This window comes from Diadema antillarum, unplaced genomic scaffold (genome assembly GCF_040938485.1).
Source record: "Diadema antillarum isolate AM-2024a unplaced genomic scaffold, OU_Dant_1.0 scf00000204, whole genome shotgun sequence".
Classification (NCBI taxonomy): domain Eukaryota; kingdom Metazoa; phylum Echinodermata; class Echinoidea; order Diadematoida; family Diadematidae; genus Diadema; species Diadema antillarum.
In genome coordinates this window covers 173454-197364 of record NW_027271093.1, presented here as the reverse complement: position 1 = coordinate 197364, position 23911 = coordinate 173454, and the positions used below count along the sequence as shown (strand labels likewise).

The 23911-nt window shown below is 37.8% G+C and overlaps 1 protein-coding gene across 1 annotated transcript; it reads left to right on the top strand.

Moving 5' to 3' along the window:
* Window positions 1–2191: 2191 nt before the first annotated feature.
* On the top strand, window positions 2192–17438 carry LOC139723964 (serine--tRNA ligase, mitochondrial-like). The gene is made up of 15 exons (XM_071635163.1): window positions 2192–2581; window positions 4210–4311; window positions 4699–4776; window positions 5466–5540; window positions 5797–5891; window positions 7231–7378; window positions 8908–8943; window positions 9746–9812; window positions 10451–10496; window positions 11344–11381; window positions 12525–12571; window positions 14000–14109; window positions 14986–15079; window positions 16019–16132; window positions 17335–17438. Exons 1-15 carry the CDS (start codon window positions 2192–2194, stop codon window positions 17422–17424), a joined length of 1530 nt encoding a protein of 509 aa, XP_071491264.1. The 3' UTR covers window positions 17425–17438.
* Window positions 17439–23911: the final 6473 nt, after the last annotated feature.

Sequence of the window (23911 nt, the reverse complement as noted above, 5' to 3'; positions counted from 1 at the left end):
GTAGTTGAAAGTGTTGAAAGAGCATATCTCTAGACTCTATAGCACGTGTACAGGTGTAGATATTATTATTCTTGATATAGCTTTACCACTGGTACAGCTTGTCCATTATGGAACTCTTATCTGCATTTGTTACATGCCCTCGCCAATATAAACAGATGATGCTAAACATTGGAATTCTGATTTGAAAGAAGTATACTGTATATGCCGTTATTTTCGCACACAGATATTTTCGCGAATGACGAGGCCATGTAGTCATAGACATTTTCGCAAGATGTCGTTTTCGCGAACTGTTAAGATGACGCCGACGCTTACGTTAATGCATTAACAGGGCGCATGGAGACATATTCGCATTGCTAAATTTGCGATCCAACTGTGATTCGTGAAATTCACGAAAAGTAAACCCTCGCAAAAATAACAGCGTATACTCTTTATCAAGCATTCTTATATTTTCTTTACACGTTACACAAAAATAACTAAGTTCATCAGGTAGACCCTCACAACCGCGAAATTAACAACACGTGAAAATGTCCTCCAAGTACCAATTCGCGAAAATATCTGTAACCGTTATTGGCGTTAGTAGTATAACTGTACACAAAAATTTCAGCTCATACAGTATCATTGACATTGTACACATATCTACGTAGCTATAGTATACGTGACTCACAAACTGCCTGTATCCTCTACAATAGTTTTCATCCAGCAGAGATGGCTGCACTGCCACAGAAACTTTAAATACCCATTTGTACTTTTGAACAGATCATTGCAGATTGTGTTGGACGTGCCACGTAGCATCATTACCTAACCCCGCCGCGCCGCGGGGCGCTGTAACCCGACTCGGTATGGGTACAGCTACGGGTTGGGGTCGCTGGCGCTGGTGTGGTTAATCATCAACATCACTTTCTTCTTCTCCTCCTCCTCCTTCTTCTTCTTGCTTCTTCTTCAACTTCTTCTTCTTCAAGCCTGTCTCCTTCAATTAGCTGCTGGATGAAGTCATAAGATTCTTGCAGACAGAGCAGTACACATAGTGGCAACAGTAACGTTAGCTCATGAATACTAACAGCTCCATGCATACCCATATCTAGACAGAAAGATCCGTCTGTCCAGAGGACTCTTTTATATTTTGCCATTAACGCTGTCCTCCGTACGGAGGGGATCCATGAAGCCAGACGCAGTCTCCGCGGAACATTCCCCGACGGACAGATACAGACCGATCTTTCGGTCAAACTCATATCAAGCGACACAGATGCAGTGCGCTCATGAATGGAATTAAATAGTCATCCTGATCTGCACACCCATCCATCCCTACGGCCTACAACAGTACACTGTACAAGTAAATTACAATGCGAAAACATGGGGAACGAACAAGGCTGCAATGAACAAACCACACACACAACCACGAAATATGCAACCCCACTCACTGACATAATATGTGAGTAATGTGACTGTGAGATACCGACACAACAAAGAATCGCATATAGTTTTACCGACACTTTGCTACAGTTTAATAATACGAGAAGTATTGGTACCTGCAATGAAATAAAGCAATGAGCCACGTGCATGTATGTAGAGACGTGATCCGGGGATCCGACGTCCACCCTCGCGCCCTGGCCCTGCCTTGGTTTATGGCCCGCGCCCTTTTGCTAGTGGGTCGCCCGCACGCACGCTGTCGATATCCCCAGACAGTTCACGTCCTAGCAGCCAGCCGCAGCCGTTCTCGATCAATCAGCTGCAAACAAGTGAAGTGTTCGGCGTAGTCTACACCTTAGTCGTTTGTGTGTGTACAAGAACTAAAGTGATAAAAAAAAATTGAAAACTTTTTTTTCTGCATGATATTGTATGCATTAATTCAAAGTATCCTGATGTTCAGTCCAAATATATCATTGTTCGAGAAAACAGTGTTTTGTTTTTTTTTCTCACATGGTATGCATGACAACTAGTATTGAGCTGGGTACAATTTTGACCTTTGTCCTACGTAATTGGGGAACTGTAGTGTAGTGTCACTTTCAGTTACGTACGTACGTAGTACATGTGTGCACTGTGCACGTGTGTTGTCGGTGCTGCAGAGCGGATCAGCGATAGTGGTCAGGATTTCTTTGCTGAAACTTTCTTTATTCCTCTTTTAGACTCAAGCAGTTCAGTAAGAGCAATGGAAGCAAGCACAAGACTGTATAGCTTGCTCTCTTCCCGACACATGAATTTCTTTCTCTCAGGAACGAGATGGCGAAAGCTGCACTTTGCTTGTTCAGACTCGCCGGCTGTTTCACGGCACGTTAGGTGTAAGGTGCCCCGGAGGTTCGGGGGACATACGACGCTCCGTTTGCCTGGGACAGCTGAATTACCGGCATCATCAGGAGTGACTTGTAATAACACTAACAGACGACCAACTTCACAGACAGCATTCTCATGCGAACATTCGGTCTCGTATTCAACGTCGGCACTCTATACTCCACCGGCTGAAGGCGAAAACTTCCCATTTGTATTAAAACCTGAGCTAGACTTTGATGTTCTCTTGCATCAGCGAACGCAACTCGAGGAGAGTGCACTAGCCAGGAATATGTCAGGAATTGATATTTCCCATATGGTAAAATGAGCCAACAAAACACCCAAGTAATTGTAAAAGGTTGACAAGGGAGAGAATAGACAAATGATAATTCAAGAATGAATGCATTGCAACTGTATGTGAGATTAGTCTGTGTAGAATCAACTAGTCTAGTGATGTGTCCCTGTGAGTGTATGGTGCATGGACATGGTGTTTGATTTAAATGTGTTCAGTTGTGAGTCAGTTGCTAAATTTACATCATGTCTGTAATTTGAGTCTACAATGATATGCCCTTCATAATCTTGTGATTTCAGCACTCTAGCTGGAGCTGTGTATATTGAATAGTTTGACTTGTGGTCCACTTGATGAAATGTAGCACAACATCATTAAAGGAAACCAAAACCCAAGAGAAATGTGGATTGAGTGAAAGCAGCAATATTAGTAGTTCTAACACATCGGTGAAAGTTTGAGGAAAATCAGACAATCGATGCAAAAGTTATGAATTTTTAAAGTTGTCTTGAGTCTTGATGGAGTAATTCCTATAGCAGCTGCAAGCACAGCTAGACTGGGATGGGTTGGTGCACTTGATTATATCAGGATATGTACAATTAAAACGTGATACATGTGCAACTGCAAGTAAAAGATGCTCTTGAATTACAGCATCCTGTCACCAATGGGAGGCTTCATCCTTCTAAACGCTGGAAGGGCAGCCTCTTGGAAAGCAGCCAGGGTTTGTGCTGTTACTGCTTGATGTGGTAGACAGTTCCATATACGGATGGCTCAAGGATAGAAAGAAAACTTGTAGGGATCTATGGTGGCCACAGGTACTGTAAGCTTGAGGCTGTGGTCGTGTCTGCTGATGTATGTTGCTGGTGTTATGAAACCTGGGAAGGAGATATTTACAAGTTCCTGCCGTATTTTGAAGAGCATTGTGGATTGTGCAAGGAGGCGACTTGTGTGCAAAGGATCCCATCTAAGCTGTCTCACGAGACTCGAAGATGATGTAGTTGTTCGGTAGTCCCGGGTTGTGGTGTTGGAACCGCTGGATGAAGAGACTACTAGAGGTTATGACATCATGTGTGGACAACAATATAAAGAAAATATAAAGGGAATTCCACAAAAATTCATTTTTCATGAAAATGACTCATTCCATCAATTTAATACTGACATATATAAGGGTAGTAATTATTCCCCATGCTTTCTGAAACTGCTTAGTCAAGTGCCCTTTCATTTTGCTAGAAAAGTGAAAGCATGTTGAATTTTCTTTATATTTTCTTAATAGTTGTTGTCCACACATATGTCATAAACTCAAGTAGTCTCCTCATCCAGTGGTTCCAACACCAAAACTTTAAAAATTCATAACTTTTGCATCGATTGTCCGATTTTCCTCAAACTTTCACTGATGTGTTCTACCAATGTTGCTGCTTTCACGCAATCCACATTTCTCTTTGGGGTTTGGTTTCCTTTCAGTGCAAAATACGATATTTTGATCTTGTCAAAGGTTTGAAATAGAAAAGGTTAGAAATTTGTGTTTCTGAGACATAATGAAATTTCTGTAAAATCTGTTTTTCAACCATTTTACAATGTGATATCTTGGTTTGTTTGTTTTGTCATCCGGTCTTTCAGTTTTCATCTTCACCATTCATTCTTGGAATGCGTTTCATTTGTAGTTGAGCCTGTGGCAAGATGTCTGCCAGCTGGAAGAACGAAAGAAGGCGATGGAGACAGAGAGAAAATCTCTCAACTCAAGAGCGAAGGAGCTCAGCAGACAGGTAGATATGTGACTAGTTAAAATAACTGTCACCAAGAAAGAAATCTTGCCTAATAATGCAGGGAAACCCAGTTAAAATGAGCTGACTTACATCAAGGTGCTGCTTTTAATGAGATGAGTTTGGTGGTCCCAATTTTCCATATCTCTTTTTTAGTGCATTTTAACAGGGATGTACCGGTAATATTGTCCTTGGGCAAAATGGCCATTCTCGGCAAACTGTTCCTCGCAGGGTTTCCCTGTAGACTTCATGTGATGAATTGCTGTACCATAGGAGAGTGATACAGAACTTTGAAGTCTTTCTAATTTTGATATTCCTGTTTAATGGATTTTACTTTAAAATGTATTACTGTGGTTTATTCAATATATTATTTTCCTTGTTTTCAAACAGAAAGGAGCCGATCAGACAGAGAAAGAGGAGATTAAGCACAAAGGAAGACAACTCAGAGAAGACTTGAAGGGTCTGAATGTAAGACTACAAGTCTCTGTTAATATTCTCACTCCAGAGTGATACATACCACTAAAACCAAAACAACAACAAAATAGGTTTGCTCACCATGTGCAGTGATGCAGTGACATGCTGTGAAATATAGGAGTAAGACAAAATCATAATAGATAGGCCTACATGAAAACTCTTTCTCTTGGAAGTGTTATGAATCACAACTTGAATACTTTTGAAGTTGTCAGAATGCCTTTTTTTTTTCCTCAATTGTACAAGTTTCTTTTGATGATATTTCTGTGGTCTGGGACGGAAAAGCTGTTGTTTAAGGTAAATTTTATATGAAGTGTTCATTCATACTCTAATTCAGACTTACATAAGTATGTACAGTTGTTTCAGGAGCATTCGTACTGTTGATAGTGTGATGTGCCCTTTATGTAATGGAAACTACATTTGAACATAGCAAAATTTGGTAAGTATCAAGATGAATGATGATGAAGTGCCCGTACCCCATTAATTATCAAGCACTTTTTAAAAGAACCCTTCAGAGATTTCTCTTCCATATTATTAAATACCAGTCTATGCCTACAAATGTATCCCAGCCTGTTGTAATGATAAAACTCATTAACTTTTCATAAAGCTGATGCTTGGATATCCTAGTATTAAATCTCTTTTCTTGTGAAATGTTCAACAATTTGTCTTATTTTTTTCACCTGCAGAGCTCCCTGTCTGACCTGATGAACAGCCTTTACCCACTTGCCCTGGCCCTGCCAAACCACCTTCACCCCAATGTTGTGAGTTCCAATCTGTTGAAGACATGGTGAATCTCAAACATAGTTCACTCTGATGATTGATTGATTGATTGTTTGATTGGTTGATTGATTGATTGATTGATTATTGATTGATAGATTGATTGATTGATTCATTCTTTCTTTCATTTATTCAGTCATTCATTTATTCATGCATTCATTCCCTAATGATAATTTCTCATTCATTCATTTGATGTGTCATTTGATGTTGTTTCTTTCTTCTTCTACTTTTTCTACCCAGCCTCGTGGGAGTGAGGACAGAGTGATTGAAACAGTAGGAGGTGAACTGAGGCATGCATCAAGTGCTGACATAAAGCATAGTGGTGTTTCCTCAGAGTGAGTATGCATGGATAGTTTATACACAGAAACGAGGAAACCAGTGTTTTCACATTGCATTCGAGCAATGTTTTCAAAGCTGGTCTTCATGATTATTTCCTCTAGTCAATTCATGTTTTCTTACATGATGAGTTTCCTCCGTGTCAATACTGTGTTTGATGATTTAGCAAAATGTTCATGTTTGATGTTTTGGTAACCCGTACTAGTATTTGTAAGCAAATTGCTGCTGTTATCTGTACATATTAACATATGAAGAACATGGCAACAAACTGTGCTGTATTGCTGATAGTCTTTCATGATCACCTCTCAAAAATAAACCTTTTACTGTACTGTGTCTGTTAAAATTGTTGAAGAAATTCAGTTATAAATTTCAAACTTGTGCTTTTACGACTGTTTGGCTGTTCAGTGTAGAGTTGTTGCAAGATGGACAACAAGTGCACAGTCTTTTCTTATGAGTCAGGTAACCAAAGAACATGAGAGTATGATGAGCAATGAATGTATGATACACTGTAAGATATTGATAAACTACTAACATGCCAGTTTCATTGCATCCTCTCTTAACATGTTATGGACGAGTCGCGAGTAAACTCGGGCAGGTGTCTATGGGAAATGCGTATTGCAGCAAAATCAGTCTGTCCTCAACGGGTTAAGTTTTAACAAGTCATCTCAAGTCATTGTATCATCGCTTGATGCGCCACAGAGAAAACCCCCTGTGTGCCACATTATTCTGAGACAGTAACATAGTCTTGCTTTGGGAAACATTCTGTTCTTCAAATCGATGTAACTTTTATAGATTTTTGTTTCCCTGTACATGTGATGAGAAAAGTTGTAGAGGAAATGCCAAGCTTTGCTTTGATGTAAATTGTATGACGAAATCATTGTTTCTCTTTCAAATGACAAGTAGTTATAATATTGTATAGAGGCATGACTTCTGCACACAAAACAGTGACAGAAACATAGAATTTACTCGCAAATTAGTAGGAAACACCACTTGAAAGTCAACTCACCACATAAACTGTAAGCTGTACATGTGACAGGAATGGAATCGCAAGAAACGCTTTCATTGTACTTTGGCATTTGGCGATTTATCGATCGGTATCGGCGGGTTTGTGCATTTGAGTAGAATATGCGAAGTTGGCACGTCGTCGACTGAGTCGGGCATGCGAACTTGGCACATAAAGAGTTAAACAATTGTGAATTAGAACATTCACTTCTGGTGCAGTATACCAAACACTTCTGGTATCGATGCCTTTGTTCCAGCCATTCACAGTTGTCAAAAGTGATGTTTCATGATTTTTTTTTTTACATTTTATTATTATTATAATTTGTGTTCCTCCAGTCACCCTCTGGTCCACAAAGGCTATGCCTACACTGAGGGAGACCTGGTCTTGAGAGAGATGGACCTGGTCTCCCTTGTCTCAAGACAGCTCAGCAATGAGGGCTTCTCCAGGTTCTCCCTGCCAGACATGTACAAGCCAGTTGCCCTCGTGAGTGGTGAATTGGCGAATTACTATAAAACATGATATATTCGCGGCATGAAATTTTCGCGAATTGGAGCCAATGGCCTTTTTTTGTGGCATGAAATTTTTTCGCGAATTGTCACTGGCATTCAATGCATATAGTGTAGTCAAGAACTTTTGTGTGCATTTTAATTTCGCGAATCTTGGCTCTCGCATAATTCACGAAATTTCAATACTCCTCGTTCCATTCCTCATTTTACAGTACAGGTACTTGTGTTCAGCTCCCTTTCCTGCAGAGAGCGTTCCTTACACTGCATTTACAAAAATATCATCAAACTGTTGAGTTAAAGCAATCATTTTGCATGTTTATAGCAGAATTATTATTATTATTATTTTTTTTAATACCAGACAAAGTCTACTTCAAGGAGACTGCTTTTTCTTTTTAATGAGTGTGCATATTTTGTTTGTTTTTCAAACTTATCATAGAAAAGCCTCTGTTCATGCATTCTCCAGTCATCTCACATCTGTTTACAAGCTTGACAAATTCTGTGTCAACAAAGACGTACTTGAATGCGATTCAAGTAATCGTTGGCTATGGCATGTCGTTTTAAAACAGCCGCCTGAAGAAAACAAGTCTGAGTCATCATGTAGTGTAGACTGCAAGGCTGTATCACTCAGTAAAAACCAGCTCCCCTTTACAAGGTTACCTCGAGAAAGTAGAGAGTTATATCAAAAGAACAGATGAGTGAAAATTTTGTTCAGCTTTGAAACTATGAGACTGATATGGACTATGGAATGTGAGAGTTTCACACATTTTCCCAGAACAGTGATCTCTGTTATATCCTTGTGATATTATTCCAGACTTGACACTATTGTAGCACTGATGAATTGGTGGATGATTGCTGACAAAAATATATTTTGTGATCTTTTGAAGTATGATGCAATAAGAGACTTTTGAGGCAGTGACTTAATCTCCTCCTCTAATTTGCATAAATCTGCATATAAATATGGGGAAGGGAAATTGTTTTGTGTAAATGTGAAGAATTTCAAAATTTCCATGACTTTCTTTTTTATGTCCAATTTCAATTGAGACTTTGCCATATTTTGCGTTCGGTTATTCTGTCTTCGGGTAATAGTGAAATGCAGTATTTAAATCATCCGAATCACGCTATGAAACATTTGAATGTATCTAATGTCACTGAATTAACTGTACAAACTGTATACTGTAGCTTTGAATATTTTTCTCCAGGCCCTTTTTTGTCAGTGGATGATATAAATCATAGCGTGCCAGTGATACTTACTTAATAATCATCACATCATAACAAACAAGAAGGGAAAGAAATGCTGCCAGCATTTGATGAGTCACTGAAAGTACAGCATTAGGGAAAGAAACATCTTGTGTTAAAGTTACAATATGTTTTTTTACAAGTACATATTATCCATATATGTCCAATATATGATTTGCCAAAATGAGTTTGTGCAATATATTGATCCACAGAGTGTGCGCAAGTTTACCATTTTTATTGTCCCACCCACATGATATGTTGTTCTTGCAGGAAGCCCTAGGAATGAGTCCAGAAAATGTTGATCAGGTGAGATGGTCAATTTCCATTTATTGCATTTATTATTATTATAATTGTTATTTATTTATTTAGTGATTATCTTTAATGTGCACACAAACTCCATTTCCCCTAAGTGTATTTGCACTGTTTGTTACCACTGTTGTTTTCTGTTTGGCATAAGTTGTGATACCTTTGCATCCTGTGACAACTTGGTCAAGGAAAATATTACGAGTCACTATCCGTCAGCCTAAGGTGATAACTATTCCTGTATCCTATCCATTTTTTTTTTTTTTTTTTTTGGGGGGGGGGGGGCAAAGGAAGCTACTGCATATAAGCAACACAGTTCAGCTCATCACACACAATTGTGATTTTATTCAGTGATGGCTCCAATCAACAACACACTGACAAAAGTAATGAAGAAGAAAAAAAGAAACAAAGCAAACAGTTTCTAAGAAAAGAAGCAAACAAACAACAACAACAACAAAGCCCACACACACTCCTTCACAAAAACCTCCAAATAAACCAATACACCAAGGACTTGCTAAGATTATTCAATCTTATCACTGGAAATGATTACTGTACTTAAACAGTTCAATATTAAAAATCTTGCTCCTCTTTTATGTAATAATGATTTTAAAAAGCTCACATAATTTGTATGTTAATACGTCACACGTCTTTATGACTTGAAACTCCAGACAGTGACGCAGTTCAATATTGTCCCCAATTTTGGCCTGTGAAGTGAGTTTTGTATTTACTTTACTTTACTTTGAAAGCTTTACAAGAAAGATATGATACAGTATATGATTTCACCTATCATGAATCTCTCCTGCAGACATATGCCATAGAAACGAGTGAGAATGTCATGCACCTGTCGGGGACGGCCGCTGTGGGGTTTTATGGTGAGCAAACTTTACTCAGTGTTTAGATCCTCATAAAGCAATAAATCTCAATGCAAACTGCCTCAGACATTCGAGGCCTCTTAAAGACTAAAAGTAAACAAAGGATCTTCAATAAACTGAAAGACTTTAGAAAAGGTCAACACAGAATTCCTTAAAAATATAAAGACTTTTGGAACATATGCAAACAAATGATGCATATGTTTGAATTGTGACATACATGTATTACCACTTTTATTCTTTCACTGTTTATTGAAAAAAAACAATGACAATATCGTAACATGTATGCTTTATTGTACAAGGCAACAATATGTAATGTATATGACTGTACCCCCACCCCCCTCAAAAAAAAAAAAAAAAGACAGCTAAGAGTTTTACGTACATGAATCGATTTTCCACTTGTGATAATGAAGTGCTAATTTCTCTCTCTTCAATAGCTAAATAATAGTCTAGACCCTTGTTGCATTTTAACAGATTTGAAGCCGACAACAGCAAGAGATCTGGCTTGAAATTTTCAAGACTAGTATGCATGTGATATTTCAGCAGCAAATATATTATGTAATTTGAAAACTTGTCATGTGAAAAGTTTTGCATTGTTTCTCTGACAAACTAGCTCACTTTTTTACCTCTTTTCTCTAAAGCCTATTACATGATGACTGTGCTTGAGACGTCAGACTTGCCACAGAGGTAGGTCAACCTTTGTATTGATTTGTCACTTTACTAGAAGTAATGATGATATAAAAAATATCTAATTAGACTACTAGTGAACATCATGGCTGTAAATCGTTGATATGAAGTGAATGTCTGTGAAAAGAGCAGTCAGGAGATGTTTAAGAAAATTGTGGGATGAATTGAGCTGACAAAAGTACTGTTACAGTCGATGTCCTTTCCTAATGTGACTTTTTCAAGAGTGTTCATTATCTTTTAGGAAGCTGATCAGCAGCTGTAAAGCAGCAATCCCCCATTTATGACCATGTATGACCAAGAAATAGCGTTGCAAAGAAATACTGTGCCAGATTTATGGAAAATGTAGGACATCTGCATGATATATCACAAAAATATCATTTTTGAAACCGCTTTCCCAGACTTTGGAAGAATGTATTGAATGTTCACTTTTTACTGTGCATCATGAAGCTGGACCGATTTTTGCATCACAATGCATATCAGGAATGCTGTGTTCACACTCAAGAATTAAATATCATTAGAGAGCATAGTGTATTGAAAGCCTGATCGATGTCAAAGCAAGAACCTCAAAATGTTTGGCAACTTTACTAGGGTTTCGGTGGCAACAGATCACTGTAGTATTAAACAAAGCACCAAAAATTTGAATGACAAAAAAGATATGAAATTCTGTCATCACATTAAGCCCATTAGAATATTATCTACAAATTTTACTACTGGTGTGTCTGCGATTCATTAAATAGCATGTCGGCCAAAGATATCTTGGAAGTTGTCAGAGGAGCAAATGCCAATAAGGCAAATTTCATTTTGGTGTCCTTATTGGATTGTGTGTTTGTGTGTTTCTTTTCACCAGATGTTTCGCAGTAGGAAGAATGTATGATCCGTCAGAAGGTACGACATAATTTGCCCGAAATCCTTTACTATGAAAAGTCTGGAATTTTTAAACATAAGATATTCTTTTGCTTGTTATGATGAACCCATTAAAGTCATGGGGAATTTGCTTCAGAAATTATCATTTTGTCATTCATCATTATTAAAAGGGATGATAATAACTTTGGCTAAGATGAGGATTGAGGTTTTAACTTTTTCAAGATATTAACCCTAACCAGGCCGGGCTTTTTTGGGTGTTCTGTGGCCGGGGAGGGGTTGATTCAACCCCCCCCCCCCCCCCCCCCCCCCAAGAGATCTCGGCCGTCGATCGCGCAATCGCCATGAAATTTGGCATGTGCATTACCTGTGGCGTAATCTACCAAGCTATACAAAAAGAAATGGAAATTTTTGTCATAATAATTAAGTATGCTTATATATGCATAAAATCATACATTTGCTCTAAATCAGAAATGAAAGCTCCTGGAATCCTAATTTGTGGTGAAAACATTCTTTGTAGCATTCCTAACAATGTACTTGAAAAAAAAAATTGGTATCAAAATCAATTTCTTATGTATTTTATTGTTTTATGAATTTCTTATGTATTTCTTTGTGTTTTCGACTTTTTGTGTTATCATTTCTTTCAAGCAAAATTTATGACAGAACCTATTTCAAGCATAATTATGCTAAAATTAATTAGTTTCAGCTTATGAAAGTGAAAATAATCATATCTTTATGAATAAGAAGAGAAAACTCCATTTGCATAGACTTTATACACAAAATCACGTTTTCGAGCCATTTTCGGTCTGACAGACATGCATAAAACGTTATGCAGCGTCATAATGGTATGCACGATTTTTGCGAAAATGGTGTCAAAAGATGCGCGAGACTTGAAAGTAAAAAGTCAGCGAACGGCGCGGTCAAAAAATTTCGCGTGGCGGAGTAGTCGCGAAAAATGCCGAGGGGGGGTTGATTCAACCCCCCGCCTTTTTAGGGTTAAGAAACCACTTTAATGTGAAATAGTACAGAGCATACAATTTTACGAGGACTTCAAAGTTACTTTATTTAATGAAAATCGGTTTTGAAACAGCTGAGATATCCAAAAACAAAGTAAAACAAAGTGATCCTAATAAAAGGCAGTGATTCATTTTTTCATCCAATCCACAGAATCTCTAACCTTCCATGGTTTACATCATCAGTTCCAACAATCACAGGTGAGCACTACCAATGGCCTAAGTTGATAAATGTAGCAGACATTTAAGAAGGCTAAAACACATATCTCCCTCTCTACCGTCTGTCTGTCGCTTTCTGTCTTGTCTCTGTTGATAATCTCTCTGCTCATTGCTGTAGGTCATGAGAATTAGCCTCATTCAAGACCAAAGCAGTAGAAACTAGATCCAGATGGTTTATCATGCATGCTTTTGATTGAAATGTGCATGGAGCATAGAAGGCAAAGTATATAGACCCTTGACTAAGGCTTAGTCTCACAATTCTCCATGCAGTGATGTGGCTTTCTACCCACAAAACTTTTGCACATACTTGCTAGAAAAATTCTATCATGTATGCTCTTGTTGTTGTTGTTGTTGTTGTTGTTGTCGTCGTCGTCGTCGTGGTGGTGGTGGTGGTTGTTGTGGTTGTGGTTGTGATTGTGACGGTGGTGATGGTTGTTGTTATTATTATTGCAGTTGTTATTATTATTATGTCATGGCATTTGCATTATGTTTCAAGAGCTCTTGGGCTGTAGTATTGTCAGTTACCATTCAATTGGATATTGAACTCTGCTTCAGGATGGGATAATTGCTCCTTTCCATCAAGGCAAGCCAATAAAAAACACAGCAAAAGTAGAGAGAGCCTAGACCCTACGTAATTTCAAGAATGTCTACAGAAAACGTGATTATTTTCTAAATGTTGGTGAAGCTACATGAATCACAAATGGTGGCTTAGCTTTGTTCACCTGATGGCAGTCATAAGTCGTGTGGTATTCTGCTTTGGAGGTGTTGGAGGAATCTTTCATGCTTTCCAGTGACTGGGCAGTCATGTAACTATGTAATTCTCTTTTATGCTTGAGGGGGACCTCTTTATAACAAGGACCTGAAAACCATGACAATTACCTTGTTATGTAGCGAGGTTCCGTGACGTCAAATGATGTGTTGCCTGAGGGGCAAAAACAAATCACATGTGTATTGATAAAGGGACTGTACAGTACTGGTTGAGGTGAAGATTCAGGTTTATAACAGTCCTAAGTGAGATAATGAGAAACTTCTTATGAAATACGAAAGAGCAATGTAATTTTAAGAAGGATTCAACATTTATTTGATGAAAATTGGTTTTCAAATGGCTGAGATATCCAAAAATGTGATAATAAAAAAAGGCGACAGGCCACGACTTTTATTAGGATCTCTTTGTTTCACCTTTCACCTTGGATATCTCAGCCATTTCAAAACCGATTTTCATCAAATAACCTTTTGATTCCCCTTAGAATTGCATGCTCTTTGACATCTCATAGAGTGGTTTCTGAATATCTCGCAAAACGTTAAAAGCTAAATCCTCACCTCAACCAGAACTGTACACACCCTTTAACAGAAATCTCTAGATAAATTTACAAGATACCACTGTGTTATCATTATTCCATTATAAACCAGGTGGAGATGTTTGGTCTGTGCGAGGGATCTGAATCATCAAGTAGTGCAGTCTTCTCGCAGTATGCCCAGATTCTGCGGCGAGCTTTCAACGACTTCGGCGTACCCTTCAGGTAAACACAGAATTTAGCTTCAACAGCCCATGTGTGAACTAATAGTGTTGAGCCCCGACGTGATTTTTGTGTATAATCTTTGTATGTGAAATAAGTTGTTGTTGTTGTTGTTGTTTTTTCTAAGCATTAAGACGATGACACTAGAAAGCAATCGTAGTATGTTACACCTTTCAGATATGTGTAATTTTGTTTCAAGAAGGACCACAAACCATGAGGTATTGTGTTCTCTCTCGTATATTGCTAAAGATAAAATATGTAATGACAACAAACCAACCATTCAATTATGCTGAATATTTGGTGTTTTTATTTTCACGAATTTCGCGAGTCAGGTGCTATTCGTGAATTTCAAAATGCACAAATATATTAACTCTGATTCCGACATTTGAAAGTGATGTGAAGGCATGAAATTTCTCTGTTCAGTACTGTACTCCACAATCATGGATTTAACCACCTGCGAAATTGTTGGGAAGACTAGATTCACGAAAAATTAAACTAGGTATTATGGCGTATACAGTACTACTTCACAAAATGGGGGAGGGGGGTGTCTTGCCTCTTTCTTGCAATACCATAATGATGTGTTGGGGGAGGTTGTCCAGTGGTGTATCAACTCTTATCAACTCTCATTTCTACACTAGACTTTCTGTAACACATTTTTTAGGCTTTTATGTCTGATTTGGGGAAATTATTGCCTCTTACCTCATTTTTTTGATCATTCCTGTGTTGAATCTGATTTTGCCGCTTATGTATAGTACTTCTGTGTCTGACAGGTGAATATGAAAATTGATATTAACTCGTGATAAAGTCACACATACTTTGATATGTACCAAATGTAATTAAAGTTTATTTATTCTGTCTTTTCTCCCCCCTCCCCCCAAGGATTGTGGATGTCTGTGGTGCTAAGTTACTGCCCAGTATGCACAGAAAGCAAGCATTCCAGGTGTGGATACCCAGTCAAGGAGGCTACGTTGAAGTGAGTACTTATCCTACAGAGCTACTTGCTGAAGTGTACACTCCTCCGGATGCAGTGCCATTTGTTTGTTTACCCAATGAGGATGAAGTGATTTTGCTGTAACACAGATTTCCCATAGACACCTGCCTGAGTATTCTGGGGATTAGTCTTCTGTGGGTTAAAGGCTCATTTCATTTGTCATCATCGAAGGTCTTTTTGCCCTCGATGTAAACTTTCCAAACCAACATCTCGCATAAATATCTAACCACTACAAATGTATACCAACAATCAACTATTGATGCTAACTGTTTCCTAAATGCAAAATTCTTTAGAAAAAAAGGACATTTAATTTGTGTTTTGGTGAAAAATTGAATAAATTTTGAATCATATTGAATTGAAAATAGTTATTTGTGCCTGTGTTCATCAATGCTGTATTAGTTGAGTTTGAAAAGAAAAACAAAACAATATGAAAATTATTCAAATTCATGAAATTCTTCCGTCGAGATGTTTTCATTGCAACTGATTGACAATGTCGATGTAGGGCAATTTGTCAATCAGTTGCAATATAAAAATTGGTGTCAGCTGGGTTTTAGTATACATAACAGCAATGCCACATTTTGATGATGGTGATGATTATAATACAAATGATAATGGTTGTGATGATTGTGGAAGTGATTATCATTGATGATGATGATGGTGATGATGATGATAATGGTGATGACAGTGCTGGTTGTAAAGAAAATAAGTATAATGATTTTAATGCTAATGATGACCATGTTACCATAAATAGTCGATGTTCTTTGTTTTATATTTGGTTCCAGTGCAAGTGGGCAATATCTTGCCAGCTGTCTTATAACAACACCACATTTTCATCATGGCGATTGAGATATAATGATGATAATAATTTATCCAGTAATGGCTATAACCACAATCTTTTGGTCATATCCGATCCCAATGCAGGCTGGCAGTGTGTGCAGCTGCACGGATTACGTGAGCCGACGGCTGAAGATCCGCTACCCGGCCAACCCCAGGGAGAGCGCAGCACAGAGCCGACGGCGCAAATTTGTTCACACGGTAAGAGTGACCGCCACTAGCTGTGTAAATTTGGAATCCACCCAATTTTTACTTACAGTGGCACATTCAGGCGGGGTTGCACCAGGCACATTCCCCCTTAAGTTTTTGTTGAAACAAAAGAAATAAAAAGAAGAATGGGGAATGCGTGCATCCCCTCGTCCTTACTTTTGTAAAGGCACCCCTCCTTTACTGAATTCCTGGATCCACCCCTGCTATGGTGTCAAAACACTACATGCTCTTTCCGGATCATAATGCAAATTTTTGGATGCATAACCACAGGCCATAATATTTTGCCTGTACAATTGTACGTGTATAAGCTTCTGTAGATGTTTGGATAGGTAGACCCTTTTAAAACAAGCTGCTCTCTTTACAAGAGGTACAGTGCACTCCCATTACAACGAACGCAGCTATAACAAAATTTAGGCTGCAATAAAGTAAAATTCCTGGCCCAAAATTATCATGTGGATATCTTTATACACTTAATTTGTTCGAAAACAAAATTTTGATATACCAAAAGAAAACTGCCAGTCCCTGAGGACTTCATTATAACGGGAGTCGCCTGTACTTCTTTTAACGAGGTGAATTCTGTGATCCCAATTTTCCATCTATAACAACTACCTCAAAACCATGACAACAGCCTGTGTAATATCATGTGTCTCACTCTATGGGGATACTAAAACAAGGAAATATATTAAAAGAGTTTGGTCCTGCAAAGTGACATTGTTATAAGAGGATTTTGTTACATCCAACCTGTTTTTAATGAGATTCCACTGTAATGGTGTGTGTACACCTGGCCAAGATGCAGCAGCTATGGCATTAATCCACTGAGGACGAACTAATTTTGCTTTAACACACATTTCCCGTAGACACCTATGCGAGTATTGTGACTACTGTTCAACAGGTTAATCCTGACATATGGGTAACAAGTGCAGTGCCTATTAGTGGAAGAAAGAATGCACTCCAACCCACGCTAATGTATGTGTCCCTGTGTCTTTGTGAAATCACAATCATTGTGTGCAGACATGGCATACTTTCAGTGAACTTTCTTTTCACCAAGATCAAGAAATCCAATTTCATATATGGTGGTCTCTCAATGTAAAGAATGCTCATATGGCCAACTCTTTTTATAACAAAGTAATATAGATATTTTCTACCCTGAAGTTTTAAAGTTTCTTTTTATATCCTTTTTTTTTTTTGTCTAGATTCATGGCTCAGCCTTGAAGACGTCCGTTGTACTGTCTTCAATCTTGGAGCACGAGGCACTGGGGGCAGTGAGGTGTGGACAACCATGACAAACACTATAGCCAGTATGTGGGACTATTTGAACCATTCTGGAAAACCTCAGGGACCTCCATGCATGCAGTGTGTCAACATCTTGGCTACACCGATTGAATCATGTTCATCATATTTGGGCAACCCGCCGAGTCACATGTTGGACAATCCTGAAGATCACGAGCGATTTTATAAGTCACTTCAATGCAGCTCGAAGCGTCTTGAATTGTGGGCGGCAGTATGAATGGTGTATACAAGGTGTAACTGGATTTCTGATACCAGTAACAAGAAGATGATGAGGCTTTATCACTTCCTTTAATAGAGCAAGGGTTACACTTGTATGTAGCATTGGTTGCTTTCTGTTGACATGAAGATGGGTAACCTTCACAATCATTCTCGAGTGGACGTACACTGCTGATACATACATGTATGCCAGAATATCCCACAAGCAATTTACTCAAGTTCTTAGATGTGGCTACACAGGTACGCACATCACCATCATTATAATTGTATCATTATCGGTTGAAGAAACAAATGTAGGAGTTGTGAATGTCAAAACTCACAAGTTGTATTTTTCATTAACTGGACAGAGGCAAAAAATAAACAACATAAAAAAAAAAAACACTGAATGGTCAGTGTGAAGAGTTTCGATTTAAAAATGGCGGTACGGTGGAACCTATTTGAAAGGGTAGTTATAATAGAAAAAAATAATAGCAAAGTGGTTTCTTTCAAGTACCACTTAATATTTCTCTGTATTTTGTACCCTGATATAGTAATACACAGTGATTGTCATGGTTTGTGGGTCTGCTGTAAAGCAAGGTACCCATGTATTGTTGGGTTGTTGAGATACTCCTGGGTCAAAATGTCATCAGCCAAAATATGTCCTAGAGGGTGAAGATATCAACGCGTCGAGGTCATTATTCCAGTTTGGATTATTGAACTTTGGCATTCTGTGCTATAACAATGTGTGATGGCATTCACATTGATAAAGAACTATAAAGAGCTTTTTCCAGGTTGTCATGAAAGTGTAGGAATACCACACTTTTCTTTTCTATGAATGACTGTTCATTCTGTGTTTGAGAGAGGTACATTGTACTATGTACAAAAGTACGTGGCCACTGCATGCATTGCCCAAGTACATGTACAGTGCAATCACTATGCAAAAGTGCCTGATGGTCACAATGTGTAAACTGGCTAGTGCAGTCGCGATTGACCAAGTTCGATTTCACTTTACTTTTGTTCAGTATATAAAACAGATAAAGACTGATTTTATTTGGGGCATGGTTGATACATATATTATTGCCCCTCGGGATCTCAACTCCATGCTTTGACTGTCAGAGCAATCTCCTCGGGTCATACCATGGAGTTGACATCCCTTGGGGCAATAATATGAACCATGCCCCGAAAAGCAGTCTATGTTTGTATATTTTAGTTCCTGGTTACTGGAATCAGAAAAACGTTTACCAGCATTACACAAATTTAAACTCAAAGCATATTGAGTGGATATGAACACTGCATTTACATGGAAAAGCATTTACCTATAAGCGAATATTTTTTTTTGTGTGTACTATGTACTAATAAAAAAAATATACCATCTCTGCTATATTGTTTGTTCTGCTGTTATGAAGTGGTTATTGTGTTTGGGCATCATATTTATAGCCTTCAGACTATCTTGCTCTGGTTTACTTCTGTTAGTAGGGCAGATATGTAACAAAAATTGGTCGAAATGCTCACATCCGGCGGAAAGTATGAAATTTTGTATATAGGGGTCTTTTTGGGCGCTGATTACAAATATTGCCGGATCCAAGAGATCTGATCACGGGGTTGGCCGCCATTTTGAATTCCAATATGGCCGCCATCACAATACAAATTCAAAGATCCCTATCTTCAGTTCTGAATGACTTGTGACACCAAAATTTGGTACACATGAGCGTTTTGACACATTGAATTTGATGACAGTTTGATTTGGAGTGTCTGACAAACATCGAATGGCCGCCATTTTGAATTCCAATATGGCCGCCTCGACGAAATATTCAAAATCCCTATCTCGATTTCTCAGTGGTGAGTGACCCTGAAATTAGGGGTAAACAAGTATTTTCATCATACTGAGTTAAAATATTAACTGATGTGATGTGTCTGACAAACGCAATGCCTGCTATTTTGAATTCCAATGTGACTACGAAGACAAACATCATGACTAACATTCACGGGCATGTCAAAAAGTGCAGCAAAAAGGAAGCATAATGCACCTTTCACTGACGTCACAATGTAAATACAGCAGCGCGCACTCTATCAGTTACAAACGCGCGCTCAATCAGGTAGCCTAATTTACAAACCCGAGATAGAGATTTTCAACACTCCAACATGGCAAATATGTATAAAAATTCAAATTGGCTGCCGTGCAGCTTGTCAGACAAATCAAATAAGTCTGTTATTGAAGTCATCATATCACCATGCTTTAATATATCAAGTTCCAATGGGTAATGTCATTCAAAAGTGAAGATAAGGATCTTTGACGGCGGCCATATTGGAATTCAAAATGGCGGCCGACCCCGTTGTCAGACCTCTTGGATCCGGCAATTTTTGAAATCAGCGCCTCAAAATACCCCTATATGCAAAATTTCATACTTTCCGCCGGATGTGAGCATCTTTTTCACATATCTGCCCCACTATGTGGGTTTATTTTAGTTTATAGAGGAAGATAGCTGTATGTGTGTGTGTGTGTGTGTGTGTCCGCCTTCATGTTAAATGCGCATGGTAAGAACCGTCATCCACACATGAAACAAGATGAAAACACAATACAAACTGGTCACTTCTTTGCTCTTCTGTGTAATTTTGTTTTGAAAAATACATACATCTGATAACTTTTACAATCTTGCTTGCATTCAAAATGTCCACACAACAACAAAAGAACTCAAGACTGCCCTCATTCCCTGCAATATCACTGCATCATTCTCATTTCCCCTTTTTAAAAAACAAACAAACAACAAACTGCCATTTCTCATCATTTGCAAACACTGCTATGATTAATAAATAAGGTTATTAGGATGTACACTGTACAACATTGGTCATAAAGAAGTGTTTTCATATACATGTACAATCACAAAAATGTGACACATTATTTAAGAGACCAAACACATATGTGTAAATATAGCTAAGATATTGATCTTGAACCACACAAGGAATAATACTAGTAATTTATATATATAAAAAAAGGTTGTTCATAAGTAAAGGATTGCTACACTGTGCCTGGTGAGTCCTTGAATAAAAACAAGATATGCTTAACTCCATGGTGTGAACAGGGCACGGGGAACAGTGAGGAGAATAGATTGAAGCCCTGCTTTTCCTCACCATAATGTCAAGTTGGATTATTTTAGCATTAAGGATAAGCCGTAACACAAAAATCCTGATGAAAGTTTGAACAATGTGATGGTACTAGCAGCAGCTTTTTTTCTGGGTAGATGCTGTACCTTCCATTAAAGAAACAGAAATGTTAATTACTTTCTAAACTTTTTAATAAATAAAGAAAGAAGAAAGATATTTTCATTAATGATTTCAGTAATTCAAATTAATCAATAGAGGTTAATTTTGAGACTAGCCATTCTCAAATAAATACTCCTAGGGAACTTAACGGCAGCAAACACAGGAATAGGCCAGCACTGTTTTTCAGCATGAATGAAAAATTTCAAAATGGGTACAATTTCTCACACTTTGGCAAGCGTTTTCTTCTGCTCAGGCACAAAGTTTTGTTCGTATTTCTTGTTGGCAAGCATGAGTGGCTTATGTACAAACAAACAAACAAAAGTTTGGCATCACCTTCAGTTACTTGCAGCCCTTTTTTTTGGGGGGGGGGGGGGGGGGAATGAAAGTCAAACAATGTTTTCATTATCTTGGCATATGAAAAAGTACATGACTTGCTTCTTCCAGAAGGCAGGGAGAGTAATATTAGCATAAACATAATGTCAGTAATAATATCAATTCTTTTATTTTCTTTACTATCATTACACGCATGTGACAAACTGTTAGTAGCCTTTCCATCCAACGATCCATGTGGATTAATCCAAACCTTTAAGAATGCTTTTTTTGTCCAATTCCCTCAAAATTCAGTGATACATTCACTAGATTCACATACATTTTTTAGAAAAAAAAAATCCCTTTCACGCTGATAGATAACTTGTGCTCAAGAGGGATGGCTTATTTCAAACGACATATTTTCAGAAGCAGATATGTGAAAACATGAGAAAGCGGTCGAGTAATTTAAAAAATCAATTAGTGTGATTATTCATATTTCATGTTATTTGGATTCTTATTGGCTGTTGACATCAGCTGACCTTGGTAACATGATAAATGACTTCTGCATAGTTATCAATTTATTTGTCTGAAAATGAGGGGAAAAAAGTACATGAATGTTCATACAATTTTGATAAAAAAGTGAACTCCTCCATTTTTTGAAGATGCAAACATCCTGAGCACTGAATATTCTACCGAGTGTATTTCTTTCAAGAAAAAATAAAATTATGATTTCAGTGCACCCTAAAGAAGAATCAAACGAATAAAAATTTTGAAAGAAGAATTTGTACTTGCAAACCATACAGTGGTTGGTATGAAATCAAATTAACACTTTCCCAATTACATGGCTATCAAATAATAAAAATGAAAACCATTAGACATCAAAAGCAGTGTGAAGAATGATTAATGGGAGGCTATTTTTGGTTTTGTGTGATTTCTTGCATTATATCACTTTGGTGAAATTGATTTATCACCATTCGGAAGTCATCGGCTATTTTTTTCTTTTTGATCATCCTTGGTGGAGGTATTCCTATATCAAAAAGTTTGAACCTGTTTCAGATCTCGTGGGGCCTTCTTCTCATCTGGTAAGACCATGCCTGAATACAGCTTTGTTGGGGCAGATTCAGACACTCTTTCTCTTATTATACTTCTTGTTTTGAGATCTGATCGCGTGTAATAATTGACTTAGACTTAGCACATTTTCAGCAGATTTTTAAGAGCTTATTGTGGGGTCATGTATGAATTATTACAGTATCTCCCTGCAATTATGAATCATTTATTATTCATCATTAATTATCAATCATCATTTCCCTGTTTTTTGAAGGGATTGTATAGTTTTGGTGGAGACCTAATTTCAGGTTTCTAACATTTTTGGTGAGATAATGAGAAACCTCTTATGAAATATGAAAGAGCATGTAATTTCATGAAGAATTCAACATTTATTTGATGAAAATTGGTTTTGAAATGGCTGAGATATCCAAAACAGAACAATTCTAATGAAGTGTGAGACCCACTTCTTACTATGATTGCTTTGTTTTACTTTGTTTTACTTTGTTTTTTTTATGTTTCAGTCATTCCAAACTTGATTTTTATCAAATAAACTTTGAATTGCTCTTAAAATGGTATGCTCTGTGCTATTTCAAAAGTGTTTTCTTGGTATCTCAGAAAAAGTTAAAAGCCCAATTCTCATCTCCACAATACTGCCCGTGGAATGGGTACGGTTCACATAGCCACACCTCTTCAGTGAGTTAAAATACACATTGTTTTTAATTCTTGACATTGCACAGAATAAAGTCATTGCCAACACGCCACAAGTGCTTTCACATAACAACGGTGAAGTATTTGTGCCAATAAAAAGAACGGGATTATAGCACATTTTGCCTCTCCAAGGGAATCTTATTTTGTAGGCCTGTCTGTTGCATGCACTTCTAGAAATTGCACTGAGAGAAAAAGCTGCTAGTATTGCCTTAAATAAAAAAGAAAAAAATATTTTGGAATGCATCCTTCACTTTAAAAACTATGCACTTTAAGCACAGCAAAAACTTGACACTTTATGGATTTCCATCTTTCAAATGAACAGCGATCTGATTAGGCAAGATAGGCGATTGTCATTTGCTGATTTTTTTCTCCCTAAATGATAGAATTTTTTAAAATTCCTTGGCAACGAGAAATAAATAAATACAGCCCTCTGTGGTAAACTGTACCTGCCTCCTACATTTTGGCATTGGCGCAGTTCAATATAGTACACAGATTTTATATTTCACTTGGGCATTAAAAATGTGATTCAAATCACACTTAACCCTTTTATTAACGTCAAGTGCCTAAAACTACGAGGAATGGAACGGATTATACTGGCAAGAAAAATTGTGGAATTCCAGTCGGGGAAACTCAAGGAAATACAGGAAGTTACAAGTCCTGTAACTCACAAATGCAAGGCGTAATACATTCTTCAAAATGACAGGGGAAGGAGTTCTTGTACACTGACATCATACAAGTTGTACCTGCAGAAGCAGAATATGTCTTCTGTCTGTTAACCTTTTGAGTGCTTCGAGTGCTGACTGGCACACACAAGTTTGAATTTCCCTTTAGCAAATGGGTTTCAAATAACGAAGGTGGGATTTTAGGAGCGAAAAGCCGGAAACATTGGTGGCATGAAGCTTTTGCGAAACATAGCTGATGGCTTTTTTCGCAGCACGAAACTTTGCGGATTGTCACTGG